Source organism: Poecilia latipinna, unplaced genomic scaffold (assembly GCF_001443285.1).
Source record: "Poecilia latipinna isolate Pla-1442-1.1 unplaced genomic scaffold, P_latipinna-1.0 Scaffold493, whole genome shotgun sequence".
Taxonomy (NCBI): Eukaryota; Metazoa; Chordata; class Actinopteri; order Cyprinodontiformes; family Poeciliidae; genus Poecilia; species Poecilia latipinna.
This window is the reverse complement of record NW_015113109.1, coordinates 1-22,195: the sequence shown is the minus strand read 5'-3', so window position 1 is coordinate 22,195 and position 22,195 is coordinate 1. Positions and strand designations below refer to the sequence as shown.

The 22,195-nt window shown below is 40.1% G+C and overlaps 4 protein-coding genes across 5 annotated transcripts; all 4 read right to left on the bottom strand.

The window, feature by feature from the left end:
- Window positions 1–235: 235 nt before the first annotated feature.
- Window positions 236–3,295, bottom strand: LOC106952111 (secretory phospholipase A2 receptor-like). Its single transcript, XM_015040022.1, has 3 exons — window positions 2,986–3,295; window positions 1,834–2,084; window positions 236–640 (listed from the first exon to the last, which is right to left on the bottom strand). Exons 1-3 carry the CDS (start codon window positions 3,284–3,286, stop codon window positions 446–448), a joined length of 747 nt encoding a protein of 248 aa, XP_014895508.1. The 5' UTR covers window positions 3,287–3,295; the 3' UTR covers window positions 236–445.
- A 2,994-nt stretch (window positions 3,296–6,289) lies between these two features.
- On the bottom strand, window positions 6,290–9,885 carry LOC106952110 (C-type lectin lectoxin-Thr1-like). 2 transcript variants are annotated; one of them, XR_001425919.1, is made up of 4 exons: window positions 9,147–9,885; window positions 8,043–8,235; window positions 7,134–7,390; window positions 6,290–7,051 (listed from the first exon to the last, which is right to left on the bottom strand). XR_001425919.1 is itself a non-coding variant. In XM_015040020.1 (4 exons), the coding sequence occupies exons 2-4, from the start codon at window positions 8,338–8,340 to the stop codon at window positions 6,857–6,859; spliced, it is 750 nt and encodes a 249-aa protein (XP_014895506.1). In that variant the 5' UTR covers window positions 8,341–8,350; window positions 9,146–9,885; the 3' UTR covers window positions 6,290–6,856. The 2 variants fall into 2 exon arrangements, 1 of the variants encoding a protein (XP_014895506.1); XM_015040020.1 differs by having other exon boundaries at window positions 8,043–8,350; window positions 9,146–9,885.
- A 76-nt stretch (window positions 9,886–9,961) lies between these two features.
- Window positions 9,962–11,723, bottom strand: coa3b (cytochrome C oxidase assembly factor 3b). Its single transcript, XM_015040026.1, has 2 exons — window positions 11,493–11,723; window positions 9,962–10,221 (listed from the first exon to the last, which is right to left on the bottom strand). Exons 1-2 carry the CDS (start codon window positions 11,659–11,661, stop codon window positions 10,115–10,117), a joined length of 276 nt encoding a protein of 91 aa, XP_014895512.1. The 5' UTR covers window positions 11,662–11,723; the 3' UTR covers window positions 9,962–10,114.
- Window positions 11,724–12,449: 726 nt separating this feature from the next.
- On the bottom strand, window positions 12,450–19,134 carry nags (N-acetylglutamate synthase). The gene is given in 9 exon segments (XM_015040019.1): window positions 12,450–13,224; window positions 13,551–13,733; window positions 14,503–14,634; window positions 14,801–14,840; window positions 15,397–15,577; window positions 15,662–15,875; window positions 17,023–17,303; window positions 18,629–19,101; window positions 19,104–19,134. Coding segments are annotated over 9 exon segments (1,704 nt in total). The 5' UTR covers window positions 19,120–19,134; the 3' UTR covers window positions 12,450–13,040.
- Between the last annotated feature and the right edge of the window lie 3,061 nt (window positions 19,135–22,195).

The window sequence follows — 22,195 nt, the reverse complement described above, 5'->3', positions numbered from 1 at the left end:
CAGATCAGTCTAGATGTTAGTCAAGCAGAAAGAACTGAGCTTTTCACATGTTGATGTTGGAAGTTTTTTTTTGTTTTTTTAACTTCAGATGCTTCCTTTGCTACAAATAATCAAACACTCACTTAAGGAATGATGTTATTGCATTTTAGGTAATAAGATGTTCATTTTCACATTTAAAAAACAAATTAAATTATTTGTTTATCTGCATGTTCTATATAATTAATATTTTATAAAAGAAGCTTCAGTGCTTAAATGAAAAATCTGCAGAATGTGGCACTTTGTGATTTGATTGATTAATTGTCTCAATAATTGATAGGACAATAATAATTAATGGCAGCTCTTCTTTATTGTCTATACATATTTTACTAAACCTGTATATAATGTTAGTGTACGTGTTAAACAGAGTGTTTCTAAATGTTCTCTGTGTGAAGAACCTCGGAGGCTTTCAGCCGCCATCAGGTTCCTTATAGCAGAAGAAGTTCTTCCTCTGGCTGCAGTCTCTGATCCCAAACAGGGAGTCGCTATTTTTCTCCAGGACGCCACACCTGCTACCTGGGCAGCCTGGCGTGTCCGGGTACTGCACCGGTTCTCCAGCAATCCAGACCCACTCATCGCCCAGGTAACGCAGACCCGTCCACACCTGCGACATGTAGCACAGAGAGCCACATGAATACAGTGGTAATATGCTAATGTGGCAAAAAAACACTCCGTTCGCACTGCAGCCTGAAGTCACCCAAGTCCAAATGTTTTGTGAAATTGTTTTTTGTTTGTTTGTTTGTTTGTTTGTTTGTTTGTTTGTTTTAGCGTGGAAGTCGTTTAAACTTCCAATGCGACTTGTATGTGATCTCCAGTGTGAACCGCTAACAACACGAAAGTGTCCCGCATGCGCAGTAGAGGGCTTATTGACGTCACACATAGGGAGAGTGCTCAGTGTTTTGCCAACCGTCATAAAAAATAAGTGGTCAATGTTTGTGGAAGTAAACATGGATGCTAATGGCGGAGGGCATCTAATAACTTTGAAGTTGTTGTCCAGTTGTTAACTTAATCCTCATTTTAGTCCCAAATGGTTGTTTTTTTCTTCCAGCTTGTGCGTATCAGGACGCTGAATGGTGACGTTTGTCGAGTATCAGTGACGTTCAGGCCGGATGAATGATTAAAAAACCCGACCTCTACTATTCAGACTGTAATTAGTTATCACTCTTTATTACTAAACCTTGTTAAATAGATGTTGGTAGCGATGCTATGTGGGATTGAAGCTGTGTAATAGTGGTGTAATAGTGTATATTAATCATATCCTTTCATTTCAGTGACCTGCGCAGTTCGGTGGACACATTGTGGCGGTGCTGCATTTAATAAAGTCTGTCATACAACGGATTAATACGCAAAAAAGACTTGCGGTGATCTGTATTTGTCAATTTAATTTCAATAAAAACTTGTTTCCTCTGTCTGTTACTATTTTATTCTTACAAACACCTATTTAAAATATTTTTAACAGGTAGGATATTCTAGTAAAAGGATTAATGCATACAGCTATAGCTTTTCATTTTAAATGGGTAGGATATTCAGATGAAGGAAGTGATCTTGTGGTTTCTTACGTATAAATTGTTCCAATGCTAAGCTAAGCATAACTCCTAAGCTTCCATTTCAATCCCGTCACTCAAATAATGTTATCCAATATATTTAACATTAACACAACCCGATATAGTTTTCTGTTTGTAAACATGACGGTAGCAGTTTTGGATGCGTATCACCGACAGATAGACTTTGCTATCTATCCGTGCTATGGTAGGAAAATCTGACGAGGTAGCAGTGATAGTCAGAACTGAGGCCCACCTCCTCAGTGGTGGCGTGTTGGGCTCTCTCTCGTGCGTAGCTGTGGTCATCGGGGGTGATCAGGGTTGCCAGGTCGTATCTGTTCCCTTCCTTCAGAGTCCTGCAGTGCTCCAACGCCTCCTCCCACGTCTTATTCTCCTTCACCAGAACCAGGTCCTCATCATAACACATGTAAGTATGTGAAATGTCACATCTTTCACTTTTCCATTTGCTTAGGTACTGATAGACACAGTGCTGGCCGTGTTTTGGTTCTGCAAACAAAGCAGCACACAGGATGACGGTTCTATTAAATCAGTTATTTAGATCAGAGAGTATCTGATGTAATCATCAGCGCTTATGGAAGGTGGCTGTGCAATGAAAGGCAAATTAATTACTTTAAAAAAAATCATAGTGTGTTTTTATGGACAATATTGTTTTAGATTCTGTCACTCAGTTGAAGAATGCTTATGATTAAAATGAAAGATTTCTACATGCGGGAAAACCAAATTGGTATTGGTTCAAATATACATAGATGTCTCTATTAGATATCTAACTAAGAGACATCTATAGATATCCATTAGCAAGTTTGATCTTAATAGTTCTTTCTCTCTTGCATAGGAATATTTTATAAAGGTTTTGTTGGCTCTAGTGGTCTTTATCTGAAAGTAGTTTGACAGGAAAGAGATGTGTCAAATGTCACCAGGCCAGGAATTGAACCTGCAACCACTGGCATGAGGACTAAGACATCAATACATGAGTTGTGCTTTGCCCCTGCAGCACCACAGCGCCCTTGCATAGGATTTTGAAGCAGAGTCTCCAGTGGTTGGGGCTTTGAACGTCCGCCTCCTTGTTCTGTTCTATAAACAGTTTTATTATTAAGTGTGTTTTGAATTATTGCTCTGTTGGAACATCCAATTATTTAACTGTCTCATGTTTGATCTGACTCAACAGGTCAGGAGTTCTGCAGTAACACTGACCTCTGCAGGAGGCACTGCAGTGTTACATCTACAATAACTTTTTAGGAAGCTAGTCATATCAAGTACATTTAACTTTCCGCTGTGGATTAAAGTTTTTTTTATTGAATTGTGTTGAATTGAATAACACAAGAAAAAGATCTGCAAAAGCAAAAAAAAAAAAAAAAAACTGATGATAAAACCTAGTTGCTCTGCTTACCATTAAGTTCCCACTTGAAGAAGGTTGCAATCTCATCTCCACTGGACCATTTCCACGGACCGTCATCACTCTCACGGTACAATCCGATCCAGCCTTGGCCGCTGGAATAAGCTTTCATTTCACTTTCATTTCTGATGGTGGTCAGGTCGCTGTGTTGCTCTCGACAGGCAGACTGAGCCTGTGGCCACGTAGCCCAAACATAATAATATTTAAACGTCAGAGTGTTGAGTCTGGTCTGTTGGCCCCTGACAGGATGAACGGTCAGCACCAAGGGGACAAAGATGAAGACGAACCGAATCATGTTTCCACTGAAGGCCATCAAAACACCTGGGATCAGATATGCATGTTATTAACCTGTCATTCACAGGTTGTCATTCACATACAGGGGTGTCAAACTCCAGTCCTCAAGGGCCGCTGTCCTGCAGTGTTTAGATGTGCCACAGGTAAAAGAAACAGTGGAATGAAATGGCTTAATTACCTCCTCCCTGTGTAGATCGGTTCTCCTGAGCCTTGCTAATGACCTAATTATTCTTTTCAGGTGTGGTGCAGCAGAGGCACATCTAAAAGCTGCAGGACAGCGGCCCTTGAGGACTGGAGTTTGACACCTCTGTCACGAGAGGACCCAAATTTAGGTCCTCTCGTGAATGACAGGTTAAAGCTGCAGTATGTAACTTTTGTTAAAAAAAAAAAAAAAAAAAAAAAAAAAAGTTTTTTTTTACATTTTTTTTAAAACTGTCACCATATTGACAGTTTATTTTGAGACAGATAATCTGAGAAAAGGTCGGCCTCCTCCACCTCCTCCTTGAACTATTGATGTCTGAAGAAACAATCAGAGCCAGGAGGAGGGGCTTAGCGCTGTCAATTACCGTGTGTACTCGCTGCTAAATTTGCTAAATAACAACTTACTGTTACAGGAAAACCGTTCATTCATCCGTCATTGGTGGCTATGCTAACTATACTTAGGGACATTTATGCTTTGATGTCGTGCATGTGTGTGAACGGGTTCTTGCTGCCATCTGATGGAATTTTCGTGCAGTGTTTCGTTGCACCTTTAGAAACAAATTCAGTTAGAGAAATGGTGATGTGTAGACATATAAGTGTAGATATAAACATGAAATGTGTTTGCTCCCCCCACAATTTTCACATTTTACAAAAAAAAAAAAAATCAATGGAACAACAATCAGCAATGCACACAAATGTGTTTAATCTTCATTAAAACTCATATTATACTAAACCCCATCTCAGTACGACAGTTGATTCCACCGCATGACACGGGGCGGAGAGAGGAAATTAACATAATATCACAAAACATTTATCTTCCTTTTGGTTCTTATTTTGTTTTCTTTTGTTTCCACCCAAAACATCTCTGTGATTCCAGATTAACTCACACAAGAAAAATATAATAATAATAATTATAATAATCTGGAAATAATTTCCAAAAATGACCATTCATACCATTTGTCCTCCTTTTTGTGCCACTGTATTTTGTTGTTTCTGCAGAATTGTAATTGCTTATTCTGTGACTCTTCCTTTTGGTTCTTAAGGAACCAAAAGGTTAAGTGTGTTCTGTGTTTGTTTGTTCGTACTATTTGATTTAAAACCTTCATGAAGTTTGACTTTCATTTGTAAAAGAAAAATTTAACTCTGGTTTTTCCTGTGTGCTAAAGCTATCCTAAAACCTCTATGCACACACAGGATCAGAACCAATCTGAAACCAATATGGATTATATCCACTAATAAATGTCAAAAAAATATTTCACTGGTGGTCATATATTTAAGAAAGTTTTAAAGCGTTCTGTCGTTCTGCCTGCTCCAGTGACACTTTATCCATTATCCTAAATATCACCTCTGTACTCACCTCAGGCTGTAGAGGTTTTTTGTAGCTCTGCTTCTGGTAATGATGATTCTCTGTGTTTATACCCAGTATAAAGTCTCCACCGACCAATCACAGAGCTACACAAAAAAATGAATATGCAGATTACCGCGGTTACCACAGCACTCACTAAGCTGCCTCTCTGGCCTCCAACTTCTGCTTCACACCTTTAAACCAAACGTCTCAAACTGTTCACATACCGTGGTGATTGTAGCAAGATCCCTGACAGATTTATTTTAATTGAACTTTATTTTAATGTCCAGAATAAATACAAAATGAAGTGACCTGCAGCATTTGGAGAAGCTGGTGGCCTGCACCAGCTTCCAAAGATTGTGAAGACAATTTTGTCTTTACAATCTTGATGAAGACAAGATTGTGTCTTCATCAACCCGGAAAATATAGTTTTCAGGGTTCAATTCTTGGTATTTTCTGATTCTTTCTATATATCAAGCAACATTTGTTTTCCTTTTTTTTCTTCTTCTTTTGTAAATCAACATTGTATGTCTCTAAGATAAAATTCTCTTTGTCAGTTTTGAATGTTGTGTTCAAAATGCAAAGAAAATTCAAATTTTTTATTCCTTTGACCTGTACAAGACACAACATTTGTTAAGCAGATAAGTTCTCATCTCATTATCTTACTCACATGTGAGTTTCGCTCTGTGGCCAAATGCCACAAGTTTGCTTTAGGCACTGTTTCTTCCTTTTGCATCTTTGAGTTTAACTTTCAGTAAAACTTAAATCTTGTAAGATTGCAGCTGTTCAACAGTGTCAGGTGCACATAAAAAACACAAAGTTTCTTTGTGTGTCAAGTTGTAAGTTACAGTGGAGCATATTATCTGTTTTATCAGTGGAGTTGATTCAATGGGACAGAAGCTAAGAGTTCTGAAAAAACACACTCTGTGACCTATTAATCTTTTTCTAGTTTTCTTTAGTACAAGTTCGTCATTCAATATATCATGGCACTATATTATACAAAGTTCCACATCATTATACATATAAGTTGGACTTTCTTCCCCATTGGATGCCGATGTCAGTATTTGGCCGTACGTACACTTTTGTTTTGGTTGGGTCCAGTGTTTCATAAAAGCAGCCACAGGTCAATTTGTCCTTTCTCCTTTGTGACAGTATGTTTTCAAGTACAAATTAATATCTTGAGCCAAACAACTTTTCACACCCCAAAAAGTCAAAAACGACTGACCAAAACTGTAAAAGTAGAAAATGGCGAGGGATTGGCACAACCAGCAACTGTCTAGAACAGACGACATGCCTCTATAGCAAACTGTTTCTTTTTGAACAGCCGCTATGGTTCTTTTGATGTTTTCATCTCACCGAATCTGAAAATGGTAAACCTTCAGTCTTCCACCCTGAAGAATGTTGTTATTAGAACAACCTGATGGGTGTAAAGTACGGGGCATTCAGAGACATTTTTAAGTTTCCAACCACAACTTATTTATTGTTTACAAATAATTCAGAGGATTCTACTAACAACATAACACTTAACACAATTTTATATATTAAAACATGTGATCCACTTAAATATGTAGGTAGCCACATATGACAGAACCAGTGGGGGGAAGTCTGCTCTCATCCAAGCTTAAAATTTTTTACATAAAACTGCCCCTTTAAGTATAGCAAAAAATCATCATAATTAACATAAATAACAGCTTTCAGATATCCATTGGTGTAGTTAATCTATATAATGTGTTTCACTTCATGACATTCTGTAGTTGTTGAAAAAAAAAAAAAGACTTTCCAATAATGTTCTAATTCATTGAATGTGTTTGGAGCTGTAAACATGGCAACTGAAGTCAATAGTCATGATTCAATGAAACCCTCAACTTCATATCCAGAATTCATAATATATGATAACTTACATTCATACAGCAACTAGTTCTTTGAATAGAAAGCTTCTAACATGGCTTATTCTTGCCATCCATCCATTCAGTTAGTTTAAGCTATAACCTTAAGAGAAGAGCCTCTTTTCATCAAATAGTTTTTCTACAGGATTCTAGATTTTAAGTAACAGAAGAAGTTCCTTCTCTCATTGCAGTCTCTGATACTAAAGGATGACTTGCTGTTCTTCTCCAGGACTCCACATCTCACAGCCGGGCAGCTTGGAATGTTCTGGTACTGCACCGGTTCTCCGCCCACCCAGAACCACTCATCACCAAGGTAACGCAGGCCGGTCCACACCTACCGACATGTAGCAGAGAGATCAACATAACAACAGGGTGAGTTGGTTAACAAAAGCAACACAGAGTAAACAGAAGCCCACCTCCTCAGTGGTTGCCAGTTGGATTGTCTGTCGTGCAAAATTGTGGTCGTCGTCTGTGGTGAGGGTTGCCAGGTCGTAGCTATTGACTTTGTTCAGAGTCCTGCAGTGCTCCAACGCCTCGTCCCACGTCTTATTCTCCTTCACCAGAACCAGCCCGTCATCGTGGCAAATGAAGACACGTGTTGCGCTACAAGGAACACTTGACCACTTCTTAGTGAGCGGCCGCTGGAAGACACAGTGCTCATTTTGTGACGGTTCTGTGACAAACAGAAAACAGACGTAAGTTTTTATTATACCTCTACTTTGAAGAATAAATCATCCTGCACTCTCGAACAAGATTCTGACAGAGAGTAGAATTTCAAAACGGTAGACAAAAAAAACCCCATTCTTATCTTATTAAGACTAATAAGCCACTACCTATTAAACCTACAGTATATTCACACATATTTTGTATGTAAACCTTCTAAAATGTCTACCTGGAAATACATTTCTTAGTTTATTACAATAGAAGTTAAGTTAGACACTTTTAACGATAAAAAATAAATTCCTGTGGACATAAACAGATATATTTACTATGTAGGTAAACAAACCTTGACATATAATTTGATTTCAACTCCCTTGTCTCACTGAGTATATGGACAAAGAAAATAAGGATTTGGAAAATTATATATATTTTCTTCTCCATCATTTTTGTCCCTCCTTCGTCTTTTCCTTCCTTCCTTGTGTTGTTCCCTTTTCCTTGCCTCCATACTTACTTATTCCCAGTTTCTGAAACTCAACAAATACGAGCCACTCTGTATGTTTTTCTGAAGCGAACCTGGGAAAAAAAGCTCCACCCCAACATGAAAAAGGTTTAGCTAATTGCAGACGTCACTGCAACATTTACTGCACAGAATTCATCTCGCTCACCGTTTTCATCCCAGTTGAGGAAGGTTGCTGTCTCGTTTCTTCTGGACCATTTCCAGTCGCTCGTGTTGTTGTCTCGGTGCAGTCCAATCCAGCCCCTGGTACCGTTCAGCACCTGAATGTCTGTTTCTGTCCTGATAGTGATCAGGTCAGTGTGATGCTCCCTGCAGGAGGCCTGGGCTTCGCTCCAGGGTTTCTGTATTTCATAAAATGTAAACTTCCCTTCTCTGAGGCCCAAATGCTGCCCACAGGCAAAGTGCAGGACAGACATCAATGATACAACGACCAAGATGGTCCTCATAATGTCTCCGCTGGAATCAGATTAGAATTTTGATTATCAATCAAGCTTATTTGTATAACACATTTCAGCAACAGTAAAATACAGAGTCATAGAACACAGTCAGCTGTTGAAACATTGCATTTTGTCAAATACCATCGTACTTGACAAAATGTACGATGACTACAAATGAAACACTGAAATGAAACCTTTCAGTGTTTCATTTCGAATGGTTCAAAAGCAACTCTAAACAGCTGAGTTTTTAGTCTAGCGTGAAAGGAACTCAGTGTTTTGGCTGTTTTGCAGTTTTCTGGAAGTTTGTTCCAGATTTGAGGTGCATAGAAGCTGAATGCTGCTTCTCCTCGTTTGGTTCTGGGGATGCAGAGCAGAAGCAGAACCAGAACCAGACCTCGGTGGTCTTCTGGTACTAACAGAAGACTTTGTTGGTAACAATTGGGTATCTACAGAATGCTTACATGGAATTTCACACAGGATTACATATGGGACCTTTGGAGTACCTCTTGGCTACCGACTTGGACTTGATCACATCTTTGCTCCACCTGCACCTGTTTTTGCGATCCTTTAAAAAAAATATATGTTTCTAGCTAAGCTAATCATACAATAACCAAGCAATAACTAAACAATTTATCCCATACACTGCAAGTAATCCATAGATGGTACAGACATCAGTAAAAGTTCAAATTGCACAGCAGTAATCTGTCAGAAAAGTCAGTCTTTGTCTTCACCTTCTAGCTTTTTCTCGACAAACATGCCTGACTTTTTAAGACTACATTTATGTAAAAGCTTCACTGGATGATATCTGAACTCACCTCAGGCTGCAGCAGCAGTTGTAGAGCTTTGAATCATTGAGGTGATGTTCGTTTTCTGTGAGTATACCGACCAATCACAGCACTGCTCTAACTCTTACTTAAAATGCAGATTAACCTGGCCATCAAATCCTCTGCTTTGCCTGCAGCAGAGCAAATGCCGTGAGTGGCTTTAGGAAGCCCTGCTAACAGAGCCTAGAAAAAAATATTCACACCCACTAAACCTTTTCACGTGTCACATGCTCAAGACACGAGCAAACTAGGGCCACTGAACCATCAGGGGCCTCCCATAAATTACATTTTACACAGACCGTAGATCTAATGTTTAATATATTTAAATTATGTATACACACTTTCTCTGAGTTCACATAAACTTGTCTTGTACCTGTTACAACTTGTTCCAATGCAAACATCACTAAGATTTGTTTCTCATGACTCATTTCCTTCGGTGATGGTTCCCTGGACTCTGGTTTATTTGTTTACTGGGATCTGAGGCACGACTTACTGGAGTGATGGATGGCTTTATATGCGACTGCTCCAGATTGCTTGTTTTGTTTGAACCTTTTCAAGATTTCTTGTTGAAGTACTTCTAAGAAAACATTTTCCTTTACTGCACATATTTCGTTTTGTTTGTTGAAGCGGCCCTCTCTTTGTTTTCCGGGGTTCTGTTTGTGGTAGAATTTTCTGAATATCAATGCTATACTTGTGGTTATTCACTAAATATCTGAAGACACCTTTCAGTGTGTGTGTGTGTGTGTGTGTATATATATATATATATATATATATATATATATATACCTTCAAATTACCTTCACAGATTTTACAACTGTTATGACTTTATTTTATTATAACATTCTTATTTGTCAGAATGTCCACATGTATCACTTGTGTTAACAGTTTGTGGAATAAAATGCGTAAAACGAGAAATGGATGTGTGATGGGTCCGCATGTTTGCCCAGCTGAGCTCCTGATCAGGAGTTGGCCCCAGTCCGCGGGCCCCTGATGATGTGGATCCTGGCCTCTTCATCCAGCTCCTCCACGATCCTCTCCTGTTTGACCGACAGGATGGTGTAGCTGACTGATGGACGGCTGGTTAAAGCAAATCACATCAGTCTGAAGTCATCAGCAGTGATCATCTCTGCTATAACAGCCTGTCTGAACGTTGAAGCCTTCTGTCAAAGCAAACAGGGCTGAATACAAACACAGGCCACATTTCAGAATTTTACTAAAATGTCATGCGATTGTTCAACACTGTTTTGCACATAAAAATGAAATCCATTAAGGTTTATGGCAGATGTGTTAAACTGAAGACTCGAGGGCCATGTACAGCACGCCGCAGCTTCTACTTTGGCCCGTGTAAAACCAGAGGGGCACCTAAAGAGAACCTTAAAGTGTGATTAAATATTATTTTATCAATCAAATCAAAGCAGTTTCTATCTGCTTTCTGCCAAATTGCATCAATCAGTTCCTCCACAATTTAGCGATTCCACAATTGTGGAAATTCATGCAAAATTCAACAGGCCACTGCACCGTTTCCACACTGCTGTGTAATTGTGAGTTTATTGCAAAATTTCTGCAAAAAAAAAAAAAAAAAATTATCCAGGATTTTTTAATACAGAAAAAACAAAACAAAAACTGAAACAAAACCAGGCAGAACATTCAGTCTGTTCATTGTCCAGATGTGAGCAGGGCAGGAGTACAAAATGTAACTGATAATAGTGATTAAGGATATCGATTAATGAGTTAATTTGAAGTTGATTGATTGATTAACAATTAATTGATAAGGGGAAATTATTAGACATAACGTGAAGGACGGAATTTGCTGCATTTTCTACATCCTTTTTTTATATTTTAGTGAACTTGGTCAAATCGCGTAAAATTGATGTTTTAAAAGAGTAAATAATAACTTGAAAATAGATGATGTAAATAGATGATGTTTAGTTGTACCTCTGATCAACAAGTTAGGATTCAAGTCTTCATTTCTGGGCCCATTACAAGAGCCTGTTTGACAAAGACTTTATGTTGCAGTGCAGGAAGTTCCCTGTCAACGTTTTCAACATAAAGTACAGCGCAACTTTTCACGACTATATCAAAAATAAAATAAATATTTTAGGTTACAACTATTCACAATGTTCGAAGTAAATTGAGGAATATTCCTGAACTTCCTGCTTTTCAACCTCAGCTGTCTGATTTTTTTAACCTACATACATGACCTTGGTATAATTTTAAAGTTTTTATTTCTTTATGTCAACTCTTTCACTGACAAATGTAAGTTTTGACTTCCAGCTCTTCTAGACATCTTGCTCCTTCAGTCAACCTCTTGTTGTGTAAGTGAACTGTGAAGGATACAGATGCCGACCACGAACGCTCCGATGCCCAGGCCGGTCAGCAGGTTCCTGCTCCGGATCCGCGCTGCGTTCTTCTGGAAGTAGTCCAGCTCCTGTCTGCGGCGGAGAAGCTGCATCTCTGCGGCTGTTCGGGTCGCTTTGGCTTCTCTACCCGGTCCTTCCTCCGCCATTGCTTGTTATTGCACTGACAGGAAGTTCACGTCTTCTTCCTGTACGTTAGAGTTCACTGGCATGGTTTGGGTTGCATTACCGCCATCTTCTGGCTCCAACCGTCTAGGACAGCTTTGTTGTTTTTCCTCTCGGGAATGGCTCGAGCATGCTTTGTCTCCATGAGATACCGTCAATTTTTTTCGAAAAATTATTACAAATGATTTTATTTTCAGAAAGTGGAAAATGCAATCATGTCACGTGTCACTGTTTAAAAGCCGCCATTGGCTTTATTTAAAATAACTTTTAAACTTTTGTGAACACCTCCTTTATTGATTATCTTAACGAATAATTACCATATACTGAAATAGTGTACTTCTATCCTAATAATGTGTATTTTATGTTTAATTCGCCTCGGAAGTCAGTGTTTCACAGACGGGTGTTACAGACACGACAGCCAAGTTGGATTTTGGATTTGGAGTGAAAGCAAATCCAAAATATTTTTTTTCTCCTAATACTTCAGAGATTCTGTCTGAATTTGAATTAAGCCAAATAAAACATTTTATTTATACACTTATTTTAGAACTCATATATTCAGAATTCTGAGTACAAAAAGATTGTGCCACATCTTTAACTAAACATACTGCTGCGTAAGTTAGTAGTTATGTGGCAAATTCCAGCTGTATGCTTTTTGTATTTTTTCTTTCAGTTACAAACATCAAATCTAAACTGTGGAAATTGTTGCTGTCTAGAAGGGACCACAGACAGATGAACAGACGAACTCCTTGCAAGAAATAATTAGACATTTCCATGTGCAAAAAACCCACTTTAATGACACCCAAGTGCTTTAAGATGAGATGTTTTTTTGTTTTCAGTTCTGGAGACTGCATTGCAAAGTAGCTGGGTGATATTTTTCTTTTAGTAATCAAAACCTTTGGAGCTTTCATGTAAATCCATATTTTAAATCTGTTCCCAGTTTTACTTTAGGATAAGTTGTACAAAAATAAAGTTGAAATAATATGAGAATAAATTTATAATATTACCACATTATTTTCAATATATTGTGACTTTGATATTATATTATCACAACTTCATTTTCCTATTATATCAACTTTATTCCCGTAATATTATGACTTTCTTTTCCTAATACTATGACTTTATTCTCAGATTATTTTGACTTTATTTTTGTAATTTTATCACTATTTTTTTTCTTTTTATGAGCCAAATATTTTGTAAGTCCAAAATGCTAAAGAATTTTGCAGCAAGTGTTTTTTTTTTTTTTTTTTTTTTGGAAAAAGCACAGGAAAGAAGAAAACTTCCAAAATCAGAATCTAGTCATTGATTATGTAATTGGTCTCCAAAGCTGAACTGCCACAAAAACCATCGACTGAGAAGCAGGAGTTCAGGAAGCAGCAGCTGGAGGAGCAGGAGGCAGCTGGCTGGAGGTGAGGCGGCAGCTTTGGAATGAGTCGGGGAGGCTCTTGGCGTGCTCCACCAGCGCGTACGAGTCTCTGATGTCCGTCAGGCCAAACCAGAAGACGGTCCACACTCCGTTTACAAAGCTGCCGTCACAGTGCTTAAAGTACCTGGACAGAGGAGGAGAAATGAAGTGGAGGCTGTGATCCGGTGCTTCCTGCTGAGCCCAGCTGATTGTTTTCAGGTTAGAGCCCAACAACGTAATAGAACTGAACAGAACATCCAACGACTAAACAGCTTGTAGAACCGCAGCTGTTGGCTTCTGTTAGACTTTATCATCTTTTCACAACATAACAGAGACTTTGGAGCTCTTAGTTGTTTCTAACTTTACTGAAGCTTAGGACTCTTTACTGATACACTGTGCTTGGGATCATTCCTTACCATAGCAAGAGTATGTCTACTTGATACCACGTTAATATGTTTGTGTGGGACTAACCATGGGTTGATCCTGTTGGTGGCCTTTGACCTCCAGAACAGCTTGCCCAAATCCTGTCGGATGCACTCCCACAGGATGTGGCTGGTGCCCTGCCCCTGCTTACTGCTGCTCACCACAAACTTGTCCAGGTAGGGGGTCCCACCGTTGACGGGCTCCATGGTGATGATGGCCGCTGCACTGTAGCTGGGGGAGGACATTAATGCAAAAATATGTGGTACTTTCTCACACACAAGCAGTGTTGTGAGATGGAAGCAAAAAGGCATGTTTTCCTATTTGAAAAGTGCGGTGTGCATTTTATTTACTTCGCTGTGTTTCCATCAAAGATTTTTTTATGTGTATTTTTAAGTATCACATTAGAAAAGTTTGACAGAAACTGTAACATTCGGAATAATTTTCTCAATCTCATATGAAAAGATTTTACACTCGCTTCAGCTGGTTTTTGGTTTCTTTGTTAAAGAGTTAATGAGTAAAAGGGGAGAAGGAAACACATTTGCTGAATAAGTGCTGACGCAGTGAATGCTTCCATCTGATGGTGGGTCTGTGCCTTTGCAGAGGCACGTAAGTTGGAAAAGTTCAAACTTGGATGGGCGGACACTCTCGGCATCTCCAGAAATGTCCGGTTGATGCTAGTTAGCAACCTCTACTTCCTGTTTATGACAGCCACGCAAAACGTCAATATTGAGGGGGGTGTCAACTTCACTCATGCTCTATAAAGTGTTGGCTGAAGGGACCTCAAAACAAATCCATGCAACACTTTTTGGATTTTAATTGGTGAATGGTTGAAAACCACGAGTCATTTCCAGACTATGTCACATTAAATCCCACATTAGGGTTTATAGTTGTAGCCCAGCAAAATATGAAAAAGTTCAAACAGTATGAATACTGGAGAAATGAAATGTACATTAAAAGCTTAAGTTTGTCATATTTTTTCCCCTGCACTACTTGAACGCACCCTTCAGAGAGGTAGACGCAGTGCAGCCGTCCCTTCAAAGACTCCACATAATCCTGCCTCAGAGTTTTATCGAACGACTTGTTGATGAGAGTCAGCAGACGCTCCACGTCGATCTCGTCCAGAGAGGTGTACCTGCACGAACAGAGCAACAGGAACGCCGGGTGTGTCTTTGTGTGTAAGTCTGAAGCAGTGTGTCAGGGGATTTCCGTGCTTTTAGAAAGTGTATCCTTGTGACAGGGGTTAATTTTGGATTATGACACACGGATCAGGTTACGTGGCTTGTGTAATATTTACTGACCTGTGTATGGGGTCGCCGTTTTTGAAAAGTGTGCCGGAACCTGACATGAAACACAAGACAGAAAATAAATTACTAAATTAATTAAGAAGATATTCTGCGGGTCAAAAACAGATGCAATCAAGCTAGCAGTAGCTCAACTCAGACTGTCCTGTGTGCTGCACACAGAGCTCTGAAATACTTCCTATAGATTATTTTGGTTTTTGCTTCTTCGTGACTCTTGCATGTTTCAGACTATCAAAAGAAATGACATCTGAGGAAAATAATCTGAGTGAATACAAAAAATATTCTTACACTGCTTTGTAAAAAATGTCAATTTACCAGCTCCTATACACCATAAGAAAGACTTTCGGTATTTAATTATGCCGCATGAACTGATCAGTGCATTACTGCGAGAAAATGCAAAGAAAAAAAAATCCTCCATGTCCACTAGGGGACTCTGTAAAATGCGACATGACCGTTCAGACTGCTGCTGCTTTGAAAACAATCGGATATGCCTCCCATTTTGATCGGATTTATTTGTTTTTGTGGTGAAAAGATGGGAATGCTGTGAAAAAGTGGGACATGGGTGGCCTTTGCCTTGTGCTCGCAGGTCTCACCCCGGTGGCTGAAGAGCTCAGTCAGCAGAGTGTCTGCAGAGGTGATCACAGCTGAGGACTCTGTTGGTAGCTGATTTAGCAGTCTGGCGATGGTGGTCAGCCTGCGGCGCTCCACTTGGCTCAGCCACTCTGCTGCAGACAGACCAGGCAGGTCAGTGGGCAGTGACACCGTGTCCAGTACCTGTCACTCAAACGGAGAGCGGCATACGTGAGTAAGCAGTGCGTATTCATATTCGACGTGCGTGCATGAGGGCTGGTTCTGTGCCTTGTGCTTTTCGCCCCGCAGGCCTCCCGAATTGTTCAGAAACATGACTTTGAGGGGCTGCAGGGCTCGGGAAATGGCTGCCGTGACCTCCGTTGGGTCCAGCACCAACGAGCATCCATGTCCGTCCCTCCCAACTGGACAAACCAGTGGGATGGTCCCACAGTCCAGACTCCACTGGAGGAGGCTGATGTCCACAGAAATGGAGTGTGGAGCACTGCAAAGAAAAGGATAGAACTCTGCTAACATAACAGAAGGAGAATTAAAGCATCGACGCCAGGAAACCTGGACATTTGTCATGACATTTTGGAATCACAGTAAAAGTATTTCACACCCCTTGAATGTCGTTACATTTTCTTCCCTTCTACTTATTAGCTTTGATGTGTTTTACTGGGATTTTATGTGATGGACAAGAAGTGAAAAAGAAGTACTAATAAAAATCTGAGCGTAGCACAGACTAATATTCAGGCACATTACATTCTGACACCCCTAAATATAAAACTAAACAGTTTGTGTGGGGTCTACGGCGATGCTAAGCTTCCTCTTTCCTGACCCTTGACCTGTACAAGATCAAGGGACGGTAAGCCCTGGCGGTCCGCTCTGCAGACCAGGTACAGAAATATTTGCTGTCTTTCTTTAACTCTTCATCTTAACCAGAAACAGAACAGTTTGATTCAGGCCTGGTCCACATGTAGTCGGGATATCTGGGAAAACTAGTACATTTTTATGAACTTTGGCCTTTCATCCACACAACATCACTAAAAACAATTACTTAAACTCAGATTTGAGAAAACTCTGTCTGTGTGTGCATGTGCAGATGGGAAAACAGAGATATAGAATTCCACGGATTACTGTCTGTCACAAATAATCCACCATTACATCCATGTGATTCCCAGTCAACACCATCTTGTGTTTTAATAACTTTATATTCTAATACACTATTTAAAAGTAGCTCAACTTATGTCTGTCCACACAAATGAACCTCTTGCAGCCATGTTTAAATCCTAACAGGAAGTTGTGGATGTTTTGAAGCAATCTGATTGGTCGACAAAGTTTTAGCTTTAGGCTACACTGCCCTCTATATGGGTTGGGCATGTTTAAAGCAACGCTGAGGCGTGTGTTTGTGTTCATGTGAATGGAAACTTTTCTGCAGCCGATCCCATGTGAACAATATATTTTTCTTAAGCAACAGAGCAATAGTTACTTTTTTTAATAAGATAGAGTGGAACATCTTAAAGAGAAAATGATTGCATTATCATTGTTGCATCATGCATAATCATCCGTGTTGTCTATTGTTGAAGTCACAGGTCCTATAACCTTCAGAGACTCCTCTTTAGTGGCTATAAAATAAGTTTTGTCCTAACCTGCTGCTTTGTGGTGCCTCATGCAGCTGCAGGAAGGACTCTGCTGAGAAGAATGGTAGAACAGTTGCTGAGTGTAGCTGTAGAGCTTCAGTGAGCTGCTGGCACCGCTCCACCAGCCCTCTGGTGCTCCAAGACCCAGCGGCTGCTTCTACAGACCCTGATTCCTGGTTATAGGAGCAGCCCATCACCACCACGGACTTCATGTCCATCCGCTGCAGGAACGACAGGCCAAAGGCCAGACTCTGTACCGTCTCCCTGCTTTGGAATACCGAGTCGTCCACCTCGAAGAGACACAAAAATATTTAGAGTTTAAAAGTAGGAAGCACTCTGTACTTTGGTCACTGCAAAAGGAATAAAATCAGTCAAATCATTTTTTTGTGTGTAGATAAGCGATTTCAAAACAGTCAACTTTAAGCTGCGTGTTTCAGGAAATGTGTTATGTTGCCACACACAGTCCTGACATTTTGGGTTATTTTTTCTACATATGAAGGCATGTCTAGAAATAATATCATAGACATTTTTTTAAAGTAGTAAAAAAATTAAATTTTACTTTGGAATTGTATTTCATTTTTTTGTGGAACTTAATTTGTTTCCAACTATCAGCAGGAACATTTCCTGCTGGACCGGTCTGACGTTGGGTCAGAAGGGACAGTTCACTCCCTTTTGTTGGTCCAGGGTGCAGTTATGGTACTGACAGCTTGATCACATAAGCTGGTACTGCTGCATGGCAGGCCATTTTGACATAAAACTGGTTTCCTCTGACTATCTGTAATTGACATCTGTAATTACAATGAAAGCGTGGTGAAGCTGATTTTACATTAAATAGCTGTGGAAGTGAACACAGCTAAATGCGAAAAACCTTTTAGAATTAATAGAAAGAGTATGGTGTAAAACTACATTTTATTAAAAGTGGTCTCAGATACTACATAAACCAGCTCACTGCACTGACCTGAATTGATCAGATGACTTTGTAAAAATGGAGGATTTGTTATGAGATTGTGATGTTTTTAAAATGTGCCAGAAACTGGCCATAAGCTGAGAAAGAAATTCTTATTTCTCTGTTGCTATGAGAAACATCTATAAAACTACTCTTGTGTAGAGGAAAAATATGATATCAATCAATCAAATTTTATTTGTATAGCACATTTCAGCAGCAAGGCATTTCAAAGTGCTTTACATAATTAAAATAAAAACAGCATGTGACATTGAATAAACAGTGAGAAGGAGGAAGAGATTTTGAAAAGGAAAAAAAAAGATTAAAAAAAATAAAAACATTAAAACCCGCGCCCCTTTTAGGACTTCAGTTAAACGTCGTTTGATCTTTAGAAAGCTCTTCAAATAACAAATTTTAAATAAATAGTGCAATATTTAAAAAAATATATATAGGGAAGAGATATGTATGAAAACTAATTTGCTTATTTTGATATGGTCCAAAATAAAAATAAATTTGACAGCTCTGAGGCCCGGGCATTTCACCCTGACCCTCGTGCCATAAACTGCCTGAAATGACGTTCAGTTTTGAAGACTATGAATTCATTTAAAAAAACTCGAAAACATAAAAGTCTCGGTTACTTCCTTGTTAACAAATAAAAAATGAAAAGTTTACCTCCAGCACAGCAAAAGCAGGCGACTGAGATAAGTTCGCTCTCTGGAACTGGGTCAGCCAGTACCGAGCCTCGCGAGGATCCCCACCGACCTCGCTGAGGAAAGCCTTCACGTCCCGGTAAATTAAGTTCCGGTTTGCCAGCGCGTGTCGGTCAGCGGCGGAGTAATACCCGGGACTTTCCTGCTGACCCGCGGCCGCGGTTCGCCCTCCCATGCGGGCTGCAGTGGAGCTCTCTGTACGGCACTGAGTGGCACGCATCTGCCCCCGCTGCCGGCCAGAGGTCCCGGCGAGCACCGCAGAGCATCGGCCGGGACCAGACAGGTACTTCCCAGCCATCACCACGGCCCGACAGCCGGTGGAACCGCTGTTGACTTTGGACATGTGGAGAGCTGGGACCGACCCGGAGGCCTTTGCTGTGCAGCAGGGTGTGCTGTCTGTGTGGACACTGACAGCTGGACCATTCAGCACGCAGCCTGCTGCTGTGTCGGCATTTCTCATATTTCAACTGACCAGCACATGAGTCGTGGGTTGAGGGGGCCATTACAAGGAGGTCTGAATACCAAATGTTGGAAAGAAAAAGAAAATTACCAGATTTGTTACTATGATACAACTTTATTCAAAGGCATACATATCAGTTCCTTTTTGAAACAAAATACAATGCTTTGGAAAAGCACATTAATTAACATTAAACAAGACTTTTAATGGCTTTTCCTCTGGCCAGTCTTCCATACAGACCAGGTTTGTGGCCTGTATGGAACAGATCCTTCTGTCTGAGCTCTGGATCTCCACAACTCCTGAACAGATTAAGTCACTGACCCATTTAGCTACTTCTGTCATTAATACTTTCCTTTGCAGTTTTGCTTCTCTTCTCCATTTTCAGACAATGGGTTGAGATATTCAGATGTTGGGGATATTGTGTTTAAACTGAATCCTGCTTTAAATTTCTACAGAACTTTCTCCCTGACCTGTCTGCTGTCTGTGTCCTCTGTTTGTTCTCTAATGTTCGCTAACAAACCTCTGACCCCTTCAGGGGACAGCTTGGTTTATACAGAGATTACATGTTGGATACTTATTATGAATATGGTGACTTTTGGATCTTATTTAATCTGACATCAGCCGTAACTGCATGGTTCAGTTTAGATTTTTTTGCAAATAAATTTAAGAACTAACATATCATTTTCTTTCCGCTTTGTAAGTATGCACTACCTTGTATACACTGAAGACTGTAATGGAATCTAGTTGGAGAGAATGTAGAAAGAATAGAGTGAAGGATTTTCTGGCTACTCTTTAACACTATGCATAAAGAATAGAATTTTGTATTTTTACACTTATTAAGAATGAAACTGTAGAAGTAATTTTAAACCCTGCAATGGACTTCTTGCCCTCCAGTCCATGATGTACCATGTCTCCATCCCAACAATGACTGCCACATACCTAGATGGATGGATGGATGGATGGATGGATGGATGGATGGATGGATGGATGGATGGATGGATGGATGGATCGTTCTCTGGCTGCAATGATACTTTAGAATGAAGCAAGGTTAGGGCCAATGAAGATCTCATTTGACATACAGGCAGGGTTTGACGAGATATTAGAACAAGGAAAGCCTCTGTTCTGTCCAGATGACCAGTCTAGCAGTGGTCAATAATCTCATTTTTATTTTGATGTTTGGTATTTCAACCTAAATCCTTTTCTCAGGAATGTTTCCATTGTAATGACATACAATGCATTTAAACTCAAAATCAGTACTAAGTGAAGAGTCTGATGATGACAATCACGGCTTTAGTGATTTTGTCATTGAACCTGGTAATGAACCACATTATGAACAATCTGTGGAGAGAAATGGTCAGCAGACTTTGACAGAGCCACACGGCTCCCTTCCAGAAGTGTTCATTGTTCATGACGAAGGTCTCAGAGATTCTTCAGTAACCAGAGGAAACCCTTCAAGCTCAAGTCATTAGTGACCCCCTGGCTTCCTTTTTGGAAGACATCTGACCCTGAGATCATCTTGGCTGCACAGGACATACCGAATGATGACTCCCTCAGCGACACGCTGATCTATCAGCCTGATCTGGTACCTCTAAGTCCTCTTCACTTTGTGCCTGAAACATAGAGCTTCAGTGAAATGATAGCAGTTTCTTCTAACCCTGAGTCAGATTCCGACTTCCTGACAACACAGTAGAGAAGGGTACTGGTTGTGGTGTAATCAGAGACGTCTACAGCAGCTTCATTTCACTTTGTGCAGTTTTATGGATAATAGAGACAGAGCTGGTGGTGTTGGGTCTCAGATCGGTGTTACATCTGCAGTCTTATATAAGTGGCAGCAGCGGGCGTGGTCTCTGTAGACCCAGACAGCGTTTCTATTCAGCACGCTACTGCTGTGTTGGCGTTTGTCACATTTTGACAAACTGAGGTGGATGGGGCGGGGGGGAGTTGAGGTTCACTGCAACCACTGATGGGAAAAAAAAGAAGTCTGAATGGAAAATGTGGAAGAAAAATAAATGTTCAACTTTAATAGGAAAACAAAATGTTACAGGAAGAACAGAAGTCTGCATTTCCTAATGAATCTTAAAGTCTAAAGCTTTAAAACTCTTAATGAATAGAATAATAATTCCACACACTGAAAAAAGAAAATAGTTGAACCAACTTAATTGAATTGCTTCAAGTGGTAAGTTGGTTTAAGTTGACAAATTTAAGTCAGTCTTACTCAAATCATTTAGTTTACTTCAAATAAAGAAGTAAACTAATAAAGGACCCTTTTTTATCCCAGGTGGTCTTTGTTTGAGAGTAATTAGACAGGAAAGACATGCAGCAAAGGTAATCAGGCTGAGAATGGACTCTGTGACGGTAGTGTGGAGGACTAAGGTCTCCTTATGTGGGTTGTGCTGAACCCCTGCGCCACCACAGCAGCTGGTTGGTTCAGGGTCTGTCCCTGGGGAAGCTTCGTCATGACGTCAGACTTAGGACACAAACATGGCTTTGAACTTAATTGTTTCAAGAAAAACCAAAGTAAAAAGTTCCTCTACCTTAGAAATGTGAAACTTTTAAGTTACTTCAGCACGAAAAAGTAAGTCGTCATCACTAAGCCAAAAGAATAAGTGAGATTAATGTAAATAAGTGTATAAAATGAACCACATCCAAATACACTTCTTAGAGTGCCCATAGAGTGTCTTCTTAAGGAGTTGACTTCCAGGGTCCTGGCTTTGGTTGGAGGTGAGACCTGCTACGTCTAACTGGTCTTATGTTACCTCACCAGCTCCATCTCCTTTCCCTCCAGTGCATCTGCGTCTTTTAAGAGCTGACCTGGTGCTGGTAGAGGTCACGTCCTGCCTCCTGAAACACCCAGACTCCACATGGGCCCACGTGGAGGCTTCTTTGTGTTCACGGTGCCATTTGGTTTTAACTCACGGTGTCATACGACCCGGTGCATGCTCTCTTAAAGGACAGAGTTGTGTGTAGGTGGCTGTGGTCCTGCCAGGGTCCTGGATGATGATTGGGTTTGAAGAAGCAGAGGGTGTGGTGACCGCTCCAGTGGCGCCTGTGTGTATGCGTGTGTGTGTGTGT